Source organism: Dryobates pubescens, chromosome 38 (assembly GCF_014839835.1).
Source record: "Dryobates pubescens isolate bDryPub1 chromosome 38, bDryPub1.pri, whole genome shotgun sequence".
Lineage (NCBI taxonomy): Eukaryota > Metazoa > Chordata > Aves > Piciformes > Picidae > Dryobates > Dryobates pubescens.
The window spans coordinates 325,100-342,052 of NC_071649.1; the positions used below are offsets into that span (position 1 = coordinate 325,100).

At 50.5% G+C, this 16,953-nt stretch overlaps 1 protein-coding gene across 1 annotated transcript in view; it reads left to right on the plus strand.

Moving 5' to 3' along the window:
- The window catches only part of TMC2 (transmembrane channel like 2), a 40,159-nt gene extending 29,840 nt beyond the window's left edge, over positions 1-10,319 (plus strand). Inside the window, exons 16-20 of the mRNA XM_054177086.1 lie at positions 1,056-1,295; positions 4,294-4,419; positions 7,981-8,059; positions 8,839-8,959; positions 10,051-10,319. Of these exons, the coding sequence (XP_054033061.1) occupies positions 1,056-1,295; positions 4,294-4,419; positions 7,981-8,059; positions 8,839-8,959; positions 10,051-10,319 (835 nt within the window). The remainder of the gene's footprint in view (positions 1-1,055; positions 1,296-4,293; positions 4,420-7,980; positions 8,060-8,838; positions 8,960-10,050) is intronic.
- The last annotated feature ends 6,634 nt before the right edge of the window (positions 10,320-16,953 follow it).

The following is a 16,953-nucleotide window of genomic DNA, read 5'->3' on the forward strand; positions in this document are numbered from 1 at the left end:
CTGTGATTTGGCATGATCAAGAGCCACAGGAGAAATTCAGGCTCTGAATTGGCTTTTACTGCTACAGTTAACATCCTCCAAACTTTCCAGTGTTATCTTTTCTGCACCTGTTGGTTGTGTTGTAAATATTCTTGGGTTTATTTTGCTTGGCAGGTTTCTGTGATGGTTTGGGTTCTGTTGTTGTGATTCTGTTTGTTTCTTAAACCAAACAAGAAGAAGAAGAGTTCAAACGTGGAGCTTTCTATTACTTTTAGGACCTATGTGCTTTTCTCCTTTTTATTGCTGATTCCAGGCTAACTCTGGTGTCACAGGGTCATTACCTGGTTCTCCTAGACAAGGATTCTTAAGTCTTCAGATGAGAAGCTGATGAATTATTGTGGAATCTTTCAGCTGTTTCATTTACAGAATCATAGAACTGCCAGGGTTGGAAGGGGTGTCAAGGATCATTCAGTTCCAACCCCCCTGCCATGGGCAGGGACACCTCACACTACAGCAGCTTGCTCAGAGCCACAGCCAGCCTGGCCTTCAAAACCTCCAGGGATGAAGCTTCCACCATCTCCCTGGGCAACCTGTGCCAGTGTCTCACCACCCTCATGGGGAAGAGCTTCTTCCTAACATCCAATCTCAATCTACCCATTTCTAGTTTTGCTCCATTCCCCCCAGTCCTATCACTCCCTGACACCCTCAACAGTCCCTCCCCAGCTTTCTTATAGACTCCTTCAGATCCTGGAAGGCCACAATTAGGTCTCCTCAGAGCATTCTCTTCTCCAGACTGAACAACTACAACTGCCTCAGTCTGTCCCTTTAGTCCTTCTGCAGGCTAAGCAACCAACTCCAGTTCCCCCATCAGATTTATCCTTACACCCAGTGGCAAACCACAGCAGGTACCTCGACCAACACCACCTAGTCCTTTCTTTCCCCATGCAGCTTGCCACCATATGAACCACTGTTTTCTTTCTTCTGAAAATTAAAGACCTTCCAATGTGCCAAAAAAAAAAAAACCACAACAAAAAACCCAGCCAACAAGCCAGACCTTGTCTTCCTCTGCTTTTCAGGATGGGCTCCTTCTATGCCCCAGGCCTCGTGGGCATCAACGTGCTGCGCCTACTGACCTCCATGTACTTCCAGTGCTGGGCTGTGATGAGCAGCAATGTTCCTCATGCACGAGTCTTCAAAGCCTCCAAATCTAATAACTTCTACATGGGACTTTTGCTGTTGATCCTGTTCCTCAGCCTCCTGCCTGTGGCTTACACCATCATGTCCTTGCCTCCCTCCTTTGACTGCGGACCTTTCAGGTACTGCTGAAACCTGCCCCTCTGCTCTGCTCTGGTGAGAGCTCAGCTGGAGTACTGCAGCCAGGTCTGGAGCCCTCAATGCAGCAAGGACATGGACCTGATGGAGCAGGTCCAGAGGAGGACCTTGAAAATGATCAGGGGGCTGGAGCACCTCTGCTACAAGGACAGGCTGAGGGAGCTGGAGATGTTCATCCTGGAGAAGAGAAGGCTCCAGGGAGACATAATACCAGCCAGCCAGTACCTGAAGGAGGGTACAGGAAGGATGGAGAGAGACTGTTTACAAAGGCCTGTAGGAATAGGACAAAGGGCAATGCATTCATACTAGAGAGGGAGAGACTTAGGTTGGATGTAAGGAACAAGTTCTGCACCATGAAGATGGTGGAACACTGGAACAGGTTGCCCAGGGATGCATTTAGAGCCCCATCCCTGGAGACAATCAAGGTGAGGCTCAACAGGGCTCTGGGCAACCTGACCTAGTAAGGGATGTTCCTGCTCACTGCAGGGTGGTTGGACTGGATGACCTTTGGAGGTCCCTTCCAACCCAGAACATTCTGTGATTGTGTGAAACAGCAAAGAGGCCTTTTTATCTTCTGATACATGGCATTGTTTTTATGAAGTCAGAAGGCAAAGATGGTGAAATGCCTCCACCCTCCATCTGGGTAAATCCTTAGCTATGTGAGGCAATGGGCCATGCCCAGCTGTGGGGTGCAAACTGGCAGACAGGAGCTCTCAGAGTAGCTCCAGTTCTCCCTTTGTCCAGCAGGCTCTGCAAACTCATCTGGTTTGCCTCCTCCACTGCATAGAATCAATAAGGTTGGAAAAGACCTCAGAAATCATCAAGTCCAACCTATTACCTAACACCTCATGACTAACTAAACCATGGCTTCAAGTGCCACATACAATCCTTTCTTGAACACCTCCAGGGACGGTGACTCCACCACCTCCCTCCATTCTAAGAGCCAATTACTCTTTCTGGGAAGAACTTCTTCCTAACATCCAGCCTAAACTTCCCCTGGCACAGCTTGAGACTGTGTCCTCTTGTTCTGGTGCTAGTTGCCTGGGAGAAGAGACCAACCCCCACCTGGCTACAACCTCCCTTCAGGTAGTTGCAGAGAGCAATGAGGTCTCCCCTGAGCCTCCTCTTCTCCAGGCTAAGCAACCCCAGCTCCCTCAGCCTCTCCTCGCAGGGCTTGTGCTTGATTTCTGGTGTTTTCCCAGCACACACTAATGAAAGCATCGGGGGGCAGCCGGAGGGGGGGGCAGCCGGTTGCAGCACACTGGGAACATAAAAACCAAGCCACCAAAACCAGCCAACAGCAGTGGGAGCACCCCTAAAGCTCCCTGGCAATACTGTGGGTGAAAAATGGGTCCAAAGTCTCAATCTAAGACCTTCCATAGAGCCAAGAGCTCCCACAGCACAAGGCACATTTTACACATGGAACTTTGTTGGAAAACAGGAGGAACTGGGTAGGTCTCAGCCTGCAGAGCTGCAGCTGCCTATTTTTTTTGTTTAAGCACATTTTTAAAACATCTCTCTTGGGTTTTAACTGGGACAGACTCAGCCCTGCACAGACGCATCCACTGGATCAAATTAAGGTGCCAATAAAGTCAGCTTTGATTGAGTAAAGCCATTGCCTGGGCCTGCTGTGGGTGACTCAGCAAGGAGTCAGCTTGGAACAAATTGTTCTTGTAGATGCAGTGGTTTAGTCTAACCACTTGCTAATGGAGAACAACAGAAAGCTGAAACACTCAGGGGAGAAGGCAGGAGACCAAAATTCCCTCAGTTCTGTGACAGGAAAGGTGTCAATGAGCAACGTCAGGAGATGTGACAGGAAACTTGTTGCACCTACACTGTCATTTGGTGATGAGTAATCTGCAAGGCGAAAGAGCTATCTCTGTTCCAAATCAATCCCTTAACAGCCACTCAGGCTGATTCAGACCCTTGGCACAAACTGAAAGCTCAGCTCTCCTGGGCTTGAAGGAGTCCATGAAGTTGGGACATCCTTTAGCTAAGTGTCTTTACTGAGTCTCGTCAGGACAGTCCTGGTGAGGAGCTGATGAAGTTGAGATACCCTTTAGCTAAGTGTCTTCACTGACTCATCAGGACCGAGTCCTGGAGAGGAATTCTGAACAAAACCCTGCAAGATCCTAGGAAGCAACAAGTCTAAAGATGAGGAAAGGTTGAATTCACAGGCCCAGAGCTGCTGGGGAGTGAGGAAGGTCAGTTGCATAACCCAGCCTTTTCCAGCTCTGCTCTCCTTTCATAGAGAATGCTCTCATTTGCTCCATCAGTTCGGTTCGAAATGACTCTTTCACTGAGTTTCCTATTAGGCAATAATCACAGCTTGCTATTTTTGTCATTACTCAGCAGCTCTTCAAGTTGGCTGATTATCTCAGAAAGCCACAATTTGCATATGGGAAGTCATCTCGACCAGAAAAAGACCATCTTTAACAAGATATTGATTGGAAACGTGGGGTTACTGCAGTCTCCAGGGGGTTATACAATTCAGAAGGGCAAATAGGACTCACAACATTGCCAGACATGGAAATAAATCTGTCCATTCCAGAGGCAAGCAGGCCTAGCAAAGATTATTCTGATCATCAAGGGATGGACCAGTAGGTGACTTAAAATGAAGGTGTTTTGGTGGCCAACCCCAAGCTGATGTTCACTGAAGGAAATGTGCTACTTAGAAGCTTCAGATTACAGAATCACAGCATGCCAGGGGTTGGTAGCAACCTCCAAAGATCATCCAGTCCACCCCCGTGCTAAAGCAGGGTCACCCAGAGCAGGTCACCCAGGAACACATCCAGGTGGGTTTGGAAAGTCTCCAGAGAAGGAGACTCCACAACCTCTCTGGGCAGCCTGCTCCAGGGCTCTGGCACCCTCACAGGGAAGTTTTTCCTGATGTTGACATGGAGCCTCCTCTGCCCCAGATTAGGAGCTATATTGTCCTCCAGCAAGTGGCCACACACCTTAACCAGCTGCTCCTCTCCCCAGTGGAAAGAAGAGGATGTATGAAGTCATTCAAGAGACCATTGAGCTTGATTTCCCACTTTTTGTTGCCAAGATCTTCAGCTACGTGGCAAACCCGGGGCTGATCATTCCTGCAATCCTGCTCATGGTGTAAGTCTGCCTTGCAAAATTCCATCTCTGGATTGGGGGTGTGTGGTGGGTTGAAGCTTCCCCCAGCATTAACTTTTGAGCCAGACCAACTCAGTTAGAAGCAAATGAAGCTGTATTTAGAACAGAAAAAATTAACCAGGCTGAAAAAGACCTCAGAGATCATCAAGTCCAACCTATCACCCAACAACATCTAATCAACTAAACCATGGCACCAAGTGCCTCAGCCAGGCTCTTTTTAAACACCTCCACTGATGGTGACTCCACCACCTCCCTGGGCAGCACATTCCAATGGCCAATCTCTCTTTATGGGAAGAACTTCTTCCTAACATCCAGCCTAAACCTCCCCTGGCACCCCTTGAGACTGTGTCCTCTTGTCCTGGTACTGGGTGCCTGGGAGAACAGACCAGCCCCCTCCTGGCTACAATCTCCCTTCAGGGAGTTGTAGATGCAAGAAGGTCTCCTCTGAGCCTCCTCTTCTCCAGGCTAAGCAACCCCAGCTCCCTCAGTCTCTTCCCACAGGGCTGTGCTCCAACCCCCTCCCCAGCTTTGTTGCCCTTCTCTGGACACCTTCCAGCAACTCAACATCTTTCCTAAACTGAGAAGCCCAGAACTGGACACAGGACTCAAGGTGTGGCCTAACCAGTGCTGAGCAGAGGGCAGAATGACCTCCCTGCTCCTGCTGGCCACACTGTTCCTGATCCAGGCCAGGATGCCACTGGCCCTCTTAGCTGCCTGGGCACACTGCTGGCTCATGTTCAGCCTACTATCAACCAGCACCCCCAGGTCCCTCTCTGCCTGGCTGCTCTCCAGCCACTCTGACCCCAGCCTGTAGCACTGCATGTGGTTATTGTGGCCAGTGTGTAGAACCCTGCAAAAACTGCACTGTGATGGAATGCAGTGAACATGGGCAGATCAGACAGGAGTTACAATATTATGCAGATATTTACAGGTAGCAAACAACACAGAAGCGTGCCCCCCTGCCCCCCCCCAAGTCACAAGACCAGGGAAGCTGCTCCACTGCCTTCCCTCCCCTACCACAAACCTCCCAGGCCCCCTTGTACCAAGAGAGAGATACAGAAGCTGGGAGAAAGCAGTGTTAATCTTATCTCAAGGTCAGCCAGAAGTGTTATCTTCTCTCAGGGAAAGCAGAACAGCCAAGATGGGAGGAGAAGAGAGAGGGAATGGGAACGGAAGTGAAATGTGAGGAAATGTTACAGAACCATAGAATCAATAAGGTTGGAATAGACATCAAAGATCATCAAGTCCAACCTGTCACCCAAGACCTCATGACTAAACCATGGCACCAAGTGCCACATCCAATCCCCTCTTGAACACCTCCAGGGATGGTGACTCCACCACCTCCCTGGGCAGCACATCCCAATGGCTAACAACTCTGTCTGTGAAGAACTTTCTCCTCACCTCCAGCCTAAACTTCCCCTGGTGCAGCTTGAGACTGTGTCCTCTTGTTCTGGTGTTGGTTGCCTGTTATGCTGCAGCTTCTCTTACCCCAGACATTTGTCCAATGGATTTGTTTAGAGTAATCTTTTATTTTCCCTTTTTACACCCAACAGTGATTATTTTATATTTTTCTACTTCTCTGCTTGAAATCTGCACTTAAGTTTTAAAGGCATAGCCTAAAACTACCACAGGGTGGGAGGAGGCTTGGCAAAAAACCAAACCAAACCAAAGCCTTTGGGAAGTTAGCAAGGGCTTCATACATCTCCTGCTGCAGCAGCAGCCTGGATTAGGGCAGGCACCTGCTCCCTGTCCCCTTGTCCTAAGCCCAACACAACTTCCTGAAACTTAATTACCTGACCCAATTAAGCACAACCTTGTAGATGAAGCTTTGCTGGCCAAGGCCTGATAGAAATCAACACTCTCACAAGCTTCCATATGGAAAACTTTCAGGAGCCAGCAGGAAATAAATGGACAATCTCAGCCTGGTGCCTTTTGGAAGAAACAATTTGTGGCACAGATGGTGGCAATTACAGCGCTGCCAAGCCAGGGCAAGCCAGAGTCACACATTCCAGAAACAGGGAGGGAGGGCTGGGGGGTTGGGAGTTGCTTTGGTTGGGTTGGCTGAGGGTGTTTGGGGTTTTTGTTTTGGTTTATTTGGGGTTTAGTTTGGCTTCGTTTGGGGTTGGTTTGCTTTGGGGTGTGTTGGTTGGGTTGGGTTTTTGTTTGGGGGTTTGTTTGTTTGGGAGGGGTTGGTTGGTTGTTTTTCCACTTTCTCTTTCCAAATAATGCCTCTGGGATTTGTTTCTGTGCTGTCTGATCATTTCAGCTCTGAAACAACACTTAAATCCCTTCAGCAGCACCAGGACCAGCACAGTTCCCTTATTTCCTTAATTTCCCTTTTATGAAGGAACATATTTTGGCACACCACAGCTATCAAGGTTTCCACAGCTAACAAAAATAATCAGTGGGAGAGCTGTGGCCAAATTTTTATAGGCAGCTCTGAACTCCCCAGACTAAACAGTGGGAGTCAGGTTGGGAAGGGTATTCCATATGCTTGCCTGCTCTGACTTGTGTTTGGGCATGCACCCAGATTGCAGATGGGGGCTCCAGGGCACTGTGATCCATCACCCTGAATGGGTTACACTGGAGATAATGCCCTTCAAATAAAAACCAAACACAAGCTCCCATGTCAGAAAGCTTCTCTAAGAAATACCTAGGGAAAAATCCCAATCAGACAGCACACAACCTGCTTCATACTACAAACTCAGTTTAACCTAAATAAGGATGATCAGAGGCTGTGACTTGTGCAGACAGATTCTGTATCTGGAAGCAGCAGATCAGACACAGGCAGGAGACAAGAAGCCTCACACTGCAGCCCTGCTATGGCCAAGCAGCTTACCGAGTTATTAGCTCTGTTCCTGTGGGCTTCACAGCAGCATTACCAGATGCTGCCACCAATACAAGAGGGGACTGCAGAGCTAACCCACCCCAAATGGATGACCTTTACAAAAGGGCTGCAGGTCAAGCTCCTGGGGCTTTGGTGCAATCCCCCCAAAGGTGGTAGGAGAGCAGTAGACCTTTGAAAATAATTTTTATTTTTCCCAGTGACAGTCTCCTGCCCTTTCCCTCACTGACCTCCAGGAAAGGGACCAGCACAAATCCAGTGTACCTGCTGACGAGACACGTTTTAACATCCCCTTCCCAGTCTGGGCTATTCCCATACCACAGACCTCCCACCTCGCCTCGAGACATCATTTTGTCTCTGTCCCAATCACCTTTGCAAACAGAGAGATACCAAACCTCCCAGCATCACACTGCTTGTGTGGCCTTTAGAGGGTATTAGGCACCTGTGATTTCCAGACAGTCATCTCTCAGGGGAGCCACAGCCCTAGGAAAGTGTTGAGCAGAGCTGAGTTACTGGACCAGCCCAACCCATCTTCATTGACCGTGCCACGAGGCAGCCCGAGTTCTAGCTAAACCTTGAGCCTCTTAAGGAGGTTCAGAGACCACTGGTGGGGAAAGCAGGTGTTGAATGTTCCCTCCTGGTGAGACTTTCTCTCCCCCCTAAGAGAGAGACAAAACCAACCACGTTTGCTTTTGCAGCCTTGCCATCTACTACCTAAACGCTGTGGCCGAAGCCTACCAGCGCGCCAACACGGAGCTGAAGAAGAAAATGCAGATGGTAAGAGCTGGCCTTTGAAACCCCTTACACTTGGAATTTGTTGTGCAGCACAGGCTTTTAAACTGCAGTGGTGGCAGTGACACAAGGAGAAGATGCCTTTTATGCCTGTTCAATCCTCTCTGATGGCACTGAATGGCTAACTGCAGAGGTTGGTTGTGTCCCATAGCAGACTCCTTTTTCATGCATCCAAACTACACTCAGTTTTCCCCATAACCTTGCTTCCCCCCTACAAAAAGGAAGTTACTGCATAGTTCAAGTGATGCTTTGGAGCCTGAGACTTCCCAAGGAAGCCTATCAAAAGCACAGGCAGATTTTGTACAAGTTGAAGAGCCATAACTAACAACATGGCAACAACATTTCTTAGCACTCCTTGAAGCTCTTCACAAAGGAGGCTGCTGCCTGCCTCTGCCATGCAGCTGGGCAAAGGCAGGTGCAATGATCTGAATTAGCATGCTAGGATTTGGACCTCATGCCATGTAGAAATAGGAGAGGACCCTAATGCAGACACCCCTGAACTAATACAAATTAGGCGGCCTGGAGGACCTGACCCACATTAGCAGCGAGTGCTTTGCCCTAACAGGAGCAGAGCTGTGGCTTCCCAGGCTCTGGGCCCCGCCTGGGATGTACTTTCTTTGCCTAAAACCCATGGTCTCCAAGGGTTCAGCACCTTGAAGTTAGCAAAGACGTTGTATTCACACCAACAAACACTTAGCCAGGCCAACCCCATGACACCAGGGGTCCATCTGCATCTTCAAACTCACCCTGCTGGTTTGTTGCAGCAACGTGAAGAGGAGAAAAACAAGAGAAATAACAAAGCCAGCACCAGCCCTGTGCTGCAGGATATGGAGGATTTGCTTACACCAAGTCCAAAGAGGGAAACTCACCCCAAACAAGCAGAAGGTAAAAGACAAACAACTAAACAGTCTCCCCTCAATCCTCCTGCCAAGGCTTCTCTTGCCATCAAGATTGTGGAAATCATGGACAGGCTTGGGTTAGAAGGGACCTCCAAAGGTCATGTAGTCCAACCCCCTGCAGTGAGCAGGGACAGCCTCAGCTAGATGAGGTTGCTCTGAGCTCATCCAACCTGACCTTGGCTGGTTGTGTCCCAGGGATTCCCCCAAGGATGGGACATCTGCCACCTCTCTGGGCAGCTTATTCCAGTGCTGCACCACTCCCAATGTAAAAAACGTCTTCCTTGGATGGAGTCTAAACCCTCCCTTTTTTGTGACAAACCAGACAGCAGCTTTTTACAGAGCTGGGTTGGTCTTAGGGCTAATGCATGCTGCAAGCTGTGCTAAGGGGGTCCGTGGCTGGCCTGAAAGATGATGAAGAAAGCACTCACAATTGGACTCAAGGATCTTAAACGCCTTTTCCAACCTAAATGTTGGCACCAGCTCACCCAGGCACTCTCAAGGCACAGAGATCCTCCAGGTTTGGTCTGATCCAGCCCTTTCCTGACCTCTCCTATTTAGAATAGAATAGAACAAACCAGGTTGGAAGAGACCTTCAAGATCATCATGTCCAACCTATCATCCAACACCACCTAATCAACTAAACCATGCAACCAAGCACCCTATCAAGTCTCCTCCTGAACACCTCCAGTGGTGGTGATTAAAGTTCAGACCAACCCAGCACAGATTCCTCCCAGAGCAGAGCCAGGTGCTCAACCCACCACACCAGGGCATTCATTTAAATAGAAATTGTGCTGGCAGCATTGAAAGCAAAGGCTCGAATCAGCCGTTACCTATGACCACCACTTGGCATAGCTGGTAGGGCTACCAGATCTTGCAAAGAGGACTTGGGCAGTAGACACACATCTTAGCTGCTGGCCAGGTGCTAATCATCTTACTTACAGTTTCTTCACCCAGATGCTCAAACATAAACCCTCAGCTACTTGGATTATTGGATGGAGAAGGAAGAGCAGCCACTGGGGAGAGGCAGAAAGCCAGTGCCTGCTCACCAGAAAATAACCTTCCTGATCTTTATTCTAGACAAGAACATGGAGCCTCCTGGTAGGACCAGCCCTGGTGGGAAGCAAGGCAAACCAGCAGCCCTGAATGGCAGCCCCAGGACTGGTGGGAGAGGAGCAGCACTGTCCCCACCACCACCACAGAGATTTGTGACACAGCCACCGATGCTGGGGGTCCGGGCACCGTACCCTGGCCAGCTGAGGCCCTGGAGGCAGCCACTGGGAACAGTCCCTGGAAGGGGCAGAGGGCAGCCATGGTACTCACAGGCTGCTCCATATGCCCCACGATGATGCTCCTGTTTGACAGGGAGCTAGAGGTATGCATGAGCTACTGCAGCTTGAGTAGGAAACAAATACCCTGTGTGTTGGTTACCCACTCCTGGTGATCTGTATCTATCCAATACTGTCTAAAGCAGCTCTGTGCAGAAGCTCAGTGGTACCTTGGTTGTGCTGATTTTTCTCAAGAAGGAAAGGGGAGGCAGGCAGGATGAAAAATCAGCCTTGGCACTGCTGAGCTGCTCCATACAGGATGCAGCCCTGTGGCCATGGGCAGCAGCCTGGTGAGCTCGCTGTGGTGTGAGTGCTTCTCGCTCCCTTCAAAGGCTTCTTCAGCTAATAACAGCAGTGTGAGCTTCCCTCTCATTCCAGCTGTGCCTCTGCCTGAGGAATTAAAATAATCTTTAAAATAAGTGGCTGACTCTGTCCAGCTCCATGGCAGCTGCTATTAAGGAGCAGAAGACTCCCACCAGACCAGCAAAGAAGAGGTTTTGTCAGCTGCATGTGATAGCTTCCCTCCAGTCTACCTATTCCAAACTGTTACCTTTTTGTTTCAGCTCTACTGTGTGTGCCTCCACCTTCTCTGGGTTCTCAGTCTGCTCCTCTTACCTCAGTCTGTTGACTAGAGATCCATCGTTACTTCAACCCCTAGACTGACTCCTAACTCAGTAACACCGCCCAGCACAGCCGAGGGCAAGAGCCATGGACAGGGGCCATAAGCTGCACTGGCTCCAGCACCTGCCAAGAACTGCCCTGAGAAACCTTCACCAGCAAACGAGCTCAAGGAAGACAACCAAAGGCCACTTCCCCATGCCCAGGGAAAATCCCTGGCAATGGAGACTGATATTTTTGCAGCTGATCCCACCCCAGCCAGGCAGCAGTTCTGCCAGCGCCAGGAGCACCGCAGTGGCTTCCACTCTGGTGAAGATGCACTAAGACTCAGTCTAATATCCCCTGGGCCTCTGACTTGGCCCCTGGAAGTCCTCTTTGCAGCCCAGCATGCTCAGACCCATCTTCCTGAGTATATGGGGGAGCACCAGGGGCTTTTTCTGCCACTGCAGCAGGTCAGATGGGGACCTTTGAAGTCTGAGGCCACTGCACCTGTAAGCCAAGTTCTCCTCACAGCAGCAATGCCCTGACCAAAACAAAATATCAAAAACCAAATGAAATTGCTCACCAAAAGGCTTCAAAGAGTGATCCTCCATTTGGATCCATAATGAATGCAATGTCCCCAGCTCTCCAGCCTGACAGCCACAGGGATTTTTCTCTCCATCACACTTGTCCTGCCACTTGCCTAAGCCCTAAGGCAGCAGCTTGTCCTCTGGCAGGTGGCAGCCCAGTTTCATCTGCAGCCAAGGCTTTATCACTCACAAATGCTCAGACACAGTTTTACCCTGGGGGAAAAGAGCAGCTCTGGAAACAGTGGATGTGTAGATGCCAGCCCATTTCTCACACAATGTTGTCAGCACTGCTGAATCAGAACTCAGCCTCCTGTTTTCAGTGGACTGCTGCAGCAAGCCAGCACAGGCAGGCTTTGTCTCTTCTGCAGTTGTTCATAGAATCATAGAACAGTTTGGTTTGGAAAGGTCATCTAGGCTAACCCCACTGCTGTGAGCAGGGCCATGCTTCACTAGATCAGGTTGCTCAGAGCCCCCATCCAACCTAACCTGGAACATCTCCAGGGATGGGGCATCTAGCACCTCTCTGGGAAACCTGGCCCAGGGTTTCACCACCCCCAGTGTAAAAGATGTCTTCCTTCTATCTAGTCTGTATCTCCCCTCTACCACCCTAAAACCATCTCCCCCTGTCCTGTCACAACAGCCCTGCTAAAAAGGCTGTCCTCAGCTTTCTTATAGGTGCCCTTCAAATACTGAAAGGCTGCACTAAGGTCCCCCCAGAGCCTTCTCCTCTCCAGGCTGAACAACCCCAACTCTCTCAGCCTGTTCTCTCAGCAGAGGTGCTCCAGCACAGAGCCTCCTCTGGACCATGCTCCAACAGGTTCATGTTTTTCCTGTGCTGAGGACTCCAGAGCTGGACACACCACTGTAGGTGAGGTCTTACCAGAGCAGAGGGACAGAATCCCCTCCCTCAACCTGCTGGCCAGGCTGCTTTTGGTGCAGCTCAGGTTATGGTTGTCTTTCCTGGCTGTAAGCACACGTTGCTCACTCATTTCCAGCTTTTCATTCAGCAGCACTCCCAAGTCCTTCTCTGCTCTCAGTCCCTTCATCTACTGCTCTGTGCTGCTATTCTCTTCCAATCACAGGTCCCAACTCCCTGGCACCCCTTTAGTTCACCTGTCTATAAAAAGTCAAACACAGTGGTGAAGGCTGTTTGTAAAGATTAAATTGGCACCAACTGGTGCTACCCAGGACTACCACCTCCTCCATGCACTCAGCAAATGGAGGCCACTAAGGTCTCCCAAGATGGGAGACAGTTTGAGGATGTATGTCCATAGGCACTGAGAGAAAGATGAGAGGGGTTCAAAGTGCTTTGGGACTGATACTCTTTTCTGCACCACTCCTTCATGACTGACAGCAAAACTGGAAAGCACTGAGGCAAGGGGATGTGTTTGCCAGCATCCAGGTGGAGGAACAAGAGCCCTCAGCTGCACAGGGTCAGCTAGACACATGTCATTTTCCAGCAGGAAAAAGCTTTGTGTCTATCAGCACCAAATACCCAAGAAAAGGCCAGAGGGGCAAATGCCACCCAAGAGTGGTAGAGCAGCAAGAGGAGGAAAGAGGCAACCACAGAGGGGCTCCTCCACTTCCCAGGGTCCAGAACCAGGCAGGAGACTGCTGGCTGGATATAAGAGCCCACAGGACTGAGCTCAGTTGTGCTCCCTGGAGTCTCGTGGCCAAGAGAACTGGAGAGGGCTTTAGCACCACTACAGCCGGCTCCCAGATCTGGGGAATCAGGAGGGTTTGCCTTCAGACAGAGCAAGTGTATAGGTTAGAAACTCAGCAGCCCTGCATCCTGCTCAGGGCCATCACAGGGCTAAGGACACACTGTGCTCACCACTGCTGCACACAAGCAATGAAAGTTTTGCAAGGAATCAGCTGCAGGATGTTAAAGCAGGAACAGAGGTGAGACCACCACCTCTGGTGGGAACCAAGCAGCCTTTGCAGAAACTGCCAATGCCACCTCTCTCCAGGCAGCATGGGAGGGAGAAGAAATCACTTCAGATCAGTTGCAGATAAAATAAATCCAAGCAGAGCAGCACAGCACTGCTACTTGGGCTGTTTGAGGATGGGCAAGCCATCAGTGATCAGGAGCGCAGATCAAGTTAGCACGAGGTGGAACCTTCCTAAAACGGAGGGAGCAGGGAGGCAGCAGCCCCGCCGCCGCCCGGCCGCAGCCCCGCCGCCGCCCGGCCGCAGCCCCGCCGCCGCCCGGCCGCAGCCCCGCCGCCGCCCGGCCGCAGCCCCGCCGCCTCTGTGTCCTCTCTCTTCTCCATTCTCCCTCCCTCAAAGCAAAGCTTATCTAGGGGAACCAAGGCTTCTGCAAAAGCTCCAAACCTTGCTCTAATTAAACAACATTGCACACACGTGGGACTGCCAGGGGTTTGGGGATAACAGCAGCAAATAATTCAGTGCCTAAGCAGATGTTCGAGATCTCCAAAATATGAAGGTTGCTATCAGATTTATTTAAACCAGGTGGAGAGGAGCGGGGGAACCTCCACCTTTGCCCCAAGCATCAATTGATAGACAGAGCTGCCTTGTGCAGAAGTGTCAGGAATTTGCTGTAACCCACCTCCAGGGAAAGCACAAGCTCAGGCAGATGCCCTTTCAGCCCCTTCTGACACCCCACACCACTATCACAGAGGGGAAAGCAGCTTTGAAGACCTTTTGCTGGCTCTGAAGAGCTAATCTGTTTATTCTGGAACAGGACAAGTCACCAGCTACGTACACACCACTACCACGGTGCCACCAAAGCCAAGGCATAGTTGAGCTGCTTATCCACCACTTCATGGGGCATGATGAACCAGACACACCCTGCTCACAGCACTCCTCCAACACAAAGCCCAGGATTAAAAACAAATAGCCACCTAAAAATGTAAGGGGGGTGCACATGGATGGAATAGAGGAGTTGAGGCTGGACTTTGGCCTGGGCAGCACTTAAAGCAGAGAGCTGCACCAGCCACACACTCGCCACTGGGGTCCCTATGGTTCCAGCAACATGCTGCTCAGGCAGCCACCACAACTGATAATCTCACCTCAGCCTGTGCAAGGAAGGAGGCAGCTGGTCCCTGTGCTGTTCCCCTCCGGTTTACATTGCCCCACAGGAGGCACTCATTATTTCCCTCCCTGGTTTATGTTGCAATGCTCTTTTGCTAATGAGAGCCCCACGATGTTCATCACAAAGTCACAGTCCCAGAAGAGAGCAGAGTCTTACAGCAGCCCTCACGTCCCAAGGAGGAACCTGTGCACACCAAGCCTTTCCCAGGCTGCTACCACCTGAGGGGTGCTCTAACACAAGTGCCTACCAAACAGACACAACCCACTGCTCTGGCAGTGGGAGAAGGCTTCTCAAGGTTCATAAATCACAATTAAATAAATGCAAAGGTTTGACACTTACCTGAATGGAGCAACCTCCACCTCCTGGATTCCACAGGGAGTGAGCCAGCACAGACCACCTTGTCTCCACGAAGTATGGCTCCACAGTACTCATCCCACCTGGGCACTGTGCAGTGCTGATAACTTGCAGAATCTCCTATCTCAAGGCTCAAATTTGAAATCCTAACGAAGCCCCTGCTTCTGCCTTCAAGGTGTGGTTCAAGAAATCCCAGTGCTCACTGGGAAACAGAAGCACAAACCTGCACCTTCCACAGAAGGAAAACGAAACCTAAAACGAAGCGCAGGAACTGCCCAGGAGGAATCTAAGCCATACTCAGGCAGACAAAATTCAAACTCATCCCAAGACTTCTCAAAGGGTTGAACCCTTGAAATCAGAAAAACTAGGAGCTAGCCTGAAGGAGCTGACAAAGAACCACTGGCTGTCTGCAGCACTCCAACAAGGAGAAAAGCCAACAGCACGACCACTCCTACCCCAGACCAGTTCTTGTGAGCAAAGGGGAGGAACTGCTCCAGCTCCTCACACCTGGTGCTCTTAAAAACTTACCCAGCTGGCAGCAGCCTTGAAGGAGCCTCCACTGGAAAAAGCAGCAGCTGTGGAGGGGGGGGGGGGGGTTGGCTTTTGTCTAGCTTTGGGGTGGTGTGGGGTTTTTTTTGGGGGGTGGGATTGGGGTATTTTTGTCTTGTTGGCCTCTTGAATTAGAGCTTTTAACAGCAAAAAAAGTGAGGGGAAAATGGTGCAGGCTCTGAGACCCCCTCCACACGTGCTGCTTATTTTGTCCTGTTTAAGCAAAGCCAACAGGTGCAGTCAATTGTGAGCTCCAAGGGCGGGAAAATGGTGCAGGCTCTGAGACCCCCTCCACACGTGCTGCTTATTTTGCCCTGTTTAAGCAAAGCCAACAGGTGCAGTCAATTGTGAGCTATGGCAGTGGCAGGCAGAAGGTTCTGGCAATGCTGGAACCAACAAGCCAGGCAGGACAGATGAGCTAGGAAGTGTCCAAGGCACCTCCAGCTAGGAGTGCTATGTTTCTCTGCAGTGGAAACTAGCAGCAACCCACCTTGGTACCTTAGGGAAATCAAAAACAAGTTCAAGGTTTGCAGCTGAGCATGGAGGCAACAAGTTTAGCCATCAGACACACAGAGGGGAAAAAATAAAGCAAGGTCTGTGTTTTTTTTTCACAAGAAGAGTTTTCTGAGCCCTGTGAGAGGGCACCACCTGGCTACAGGGAAATCAAAAAGCCAAGGCAAAAGGCAAAGCAGGCACTGGCTGGACCAGCTCTGCTCTGACTGCAAGAGATGGAGGCTGGCACTGAAGACATCTCCACTAGTTACAGAATCACTTAAACTGGAAAAGATCCAGGCCAAACCCTAACCCAGCACTGCCAGGTCACCACTAAACCATGTCCCTTATCACCACATCCACACAGCTTTTAAATGCCTCCCAAGATGGTGACTCCAACACTTCCCTGGGCAGCCTGCTTCAGGGCTTGAGAACCCTTTCAGTGAAAAAAGTTTTCCTGGTGTCCAACCTAAACCTCTCCTGGTGCAGCTCGAAGACATTTCCTCTTGTCCTCTCTGGTCCCTGTACCCAGGGGATTTGCAATGATATTGTCTCTCCTACAGCACTGAACAGCAGCAGGGACAGGAGGGGTGGAAGATCTTCCACCACCGAGAGTCACCCTGAAAGGCCCAAGTGTGCTTACAAAGCAGCTTTTGACCATCCTTCCCTTGCCCAGTGCCTGCTCTGTCCTGGTTTCTGGCCACGCTGGAGCAGCAGCCAAAGCAAGGACAAACCAGGAGTAACAGCCCCATCTACTGGGATCCTGGAAATCACTGAAAGGCTCAGGTTGGAAGGGATCAGAGAGATCATCTGCTCTGACCTCCCCACCACGGGCAGGGACACCTCTCAACTAGACTCAGCTGCTCAAGACTCCATCCAACCTGGCCTTCAACACCCCCAGGGAAGGGGCAGCCGCAGCCTCCCTGGGCAGCCTGTTCCAGAGTCTCACCACCCTCCTACTGAAGAACATCTTCCTCAGATCCAGTCTAACCCTGCTCTCCCTCAGGTTAAATGATCT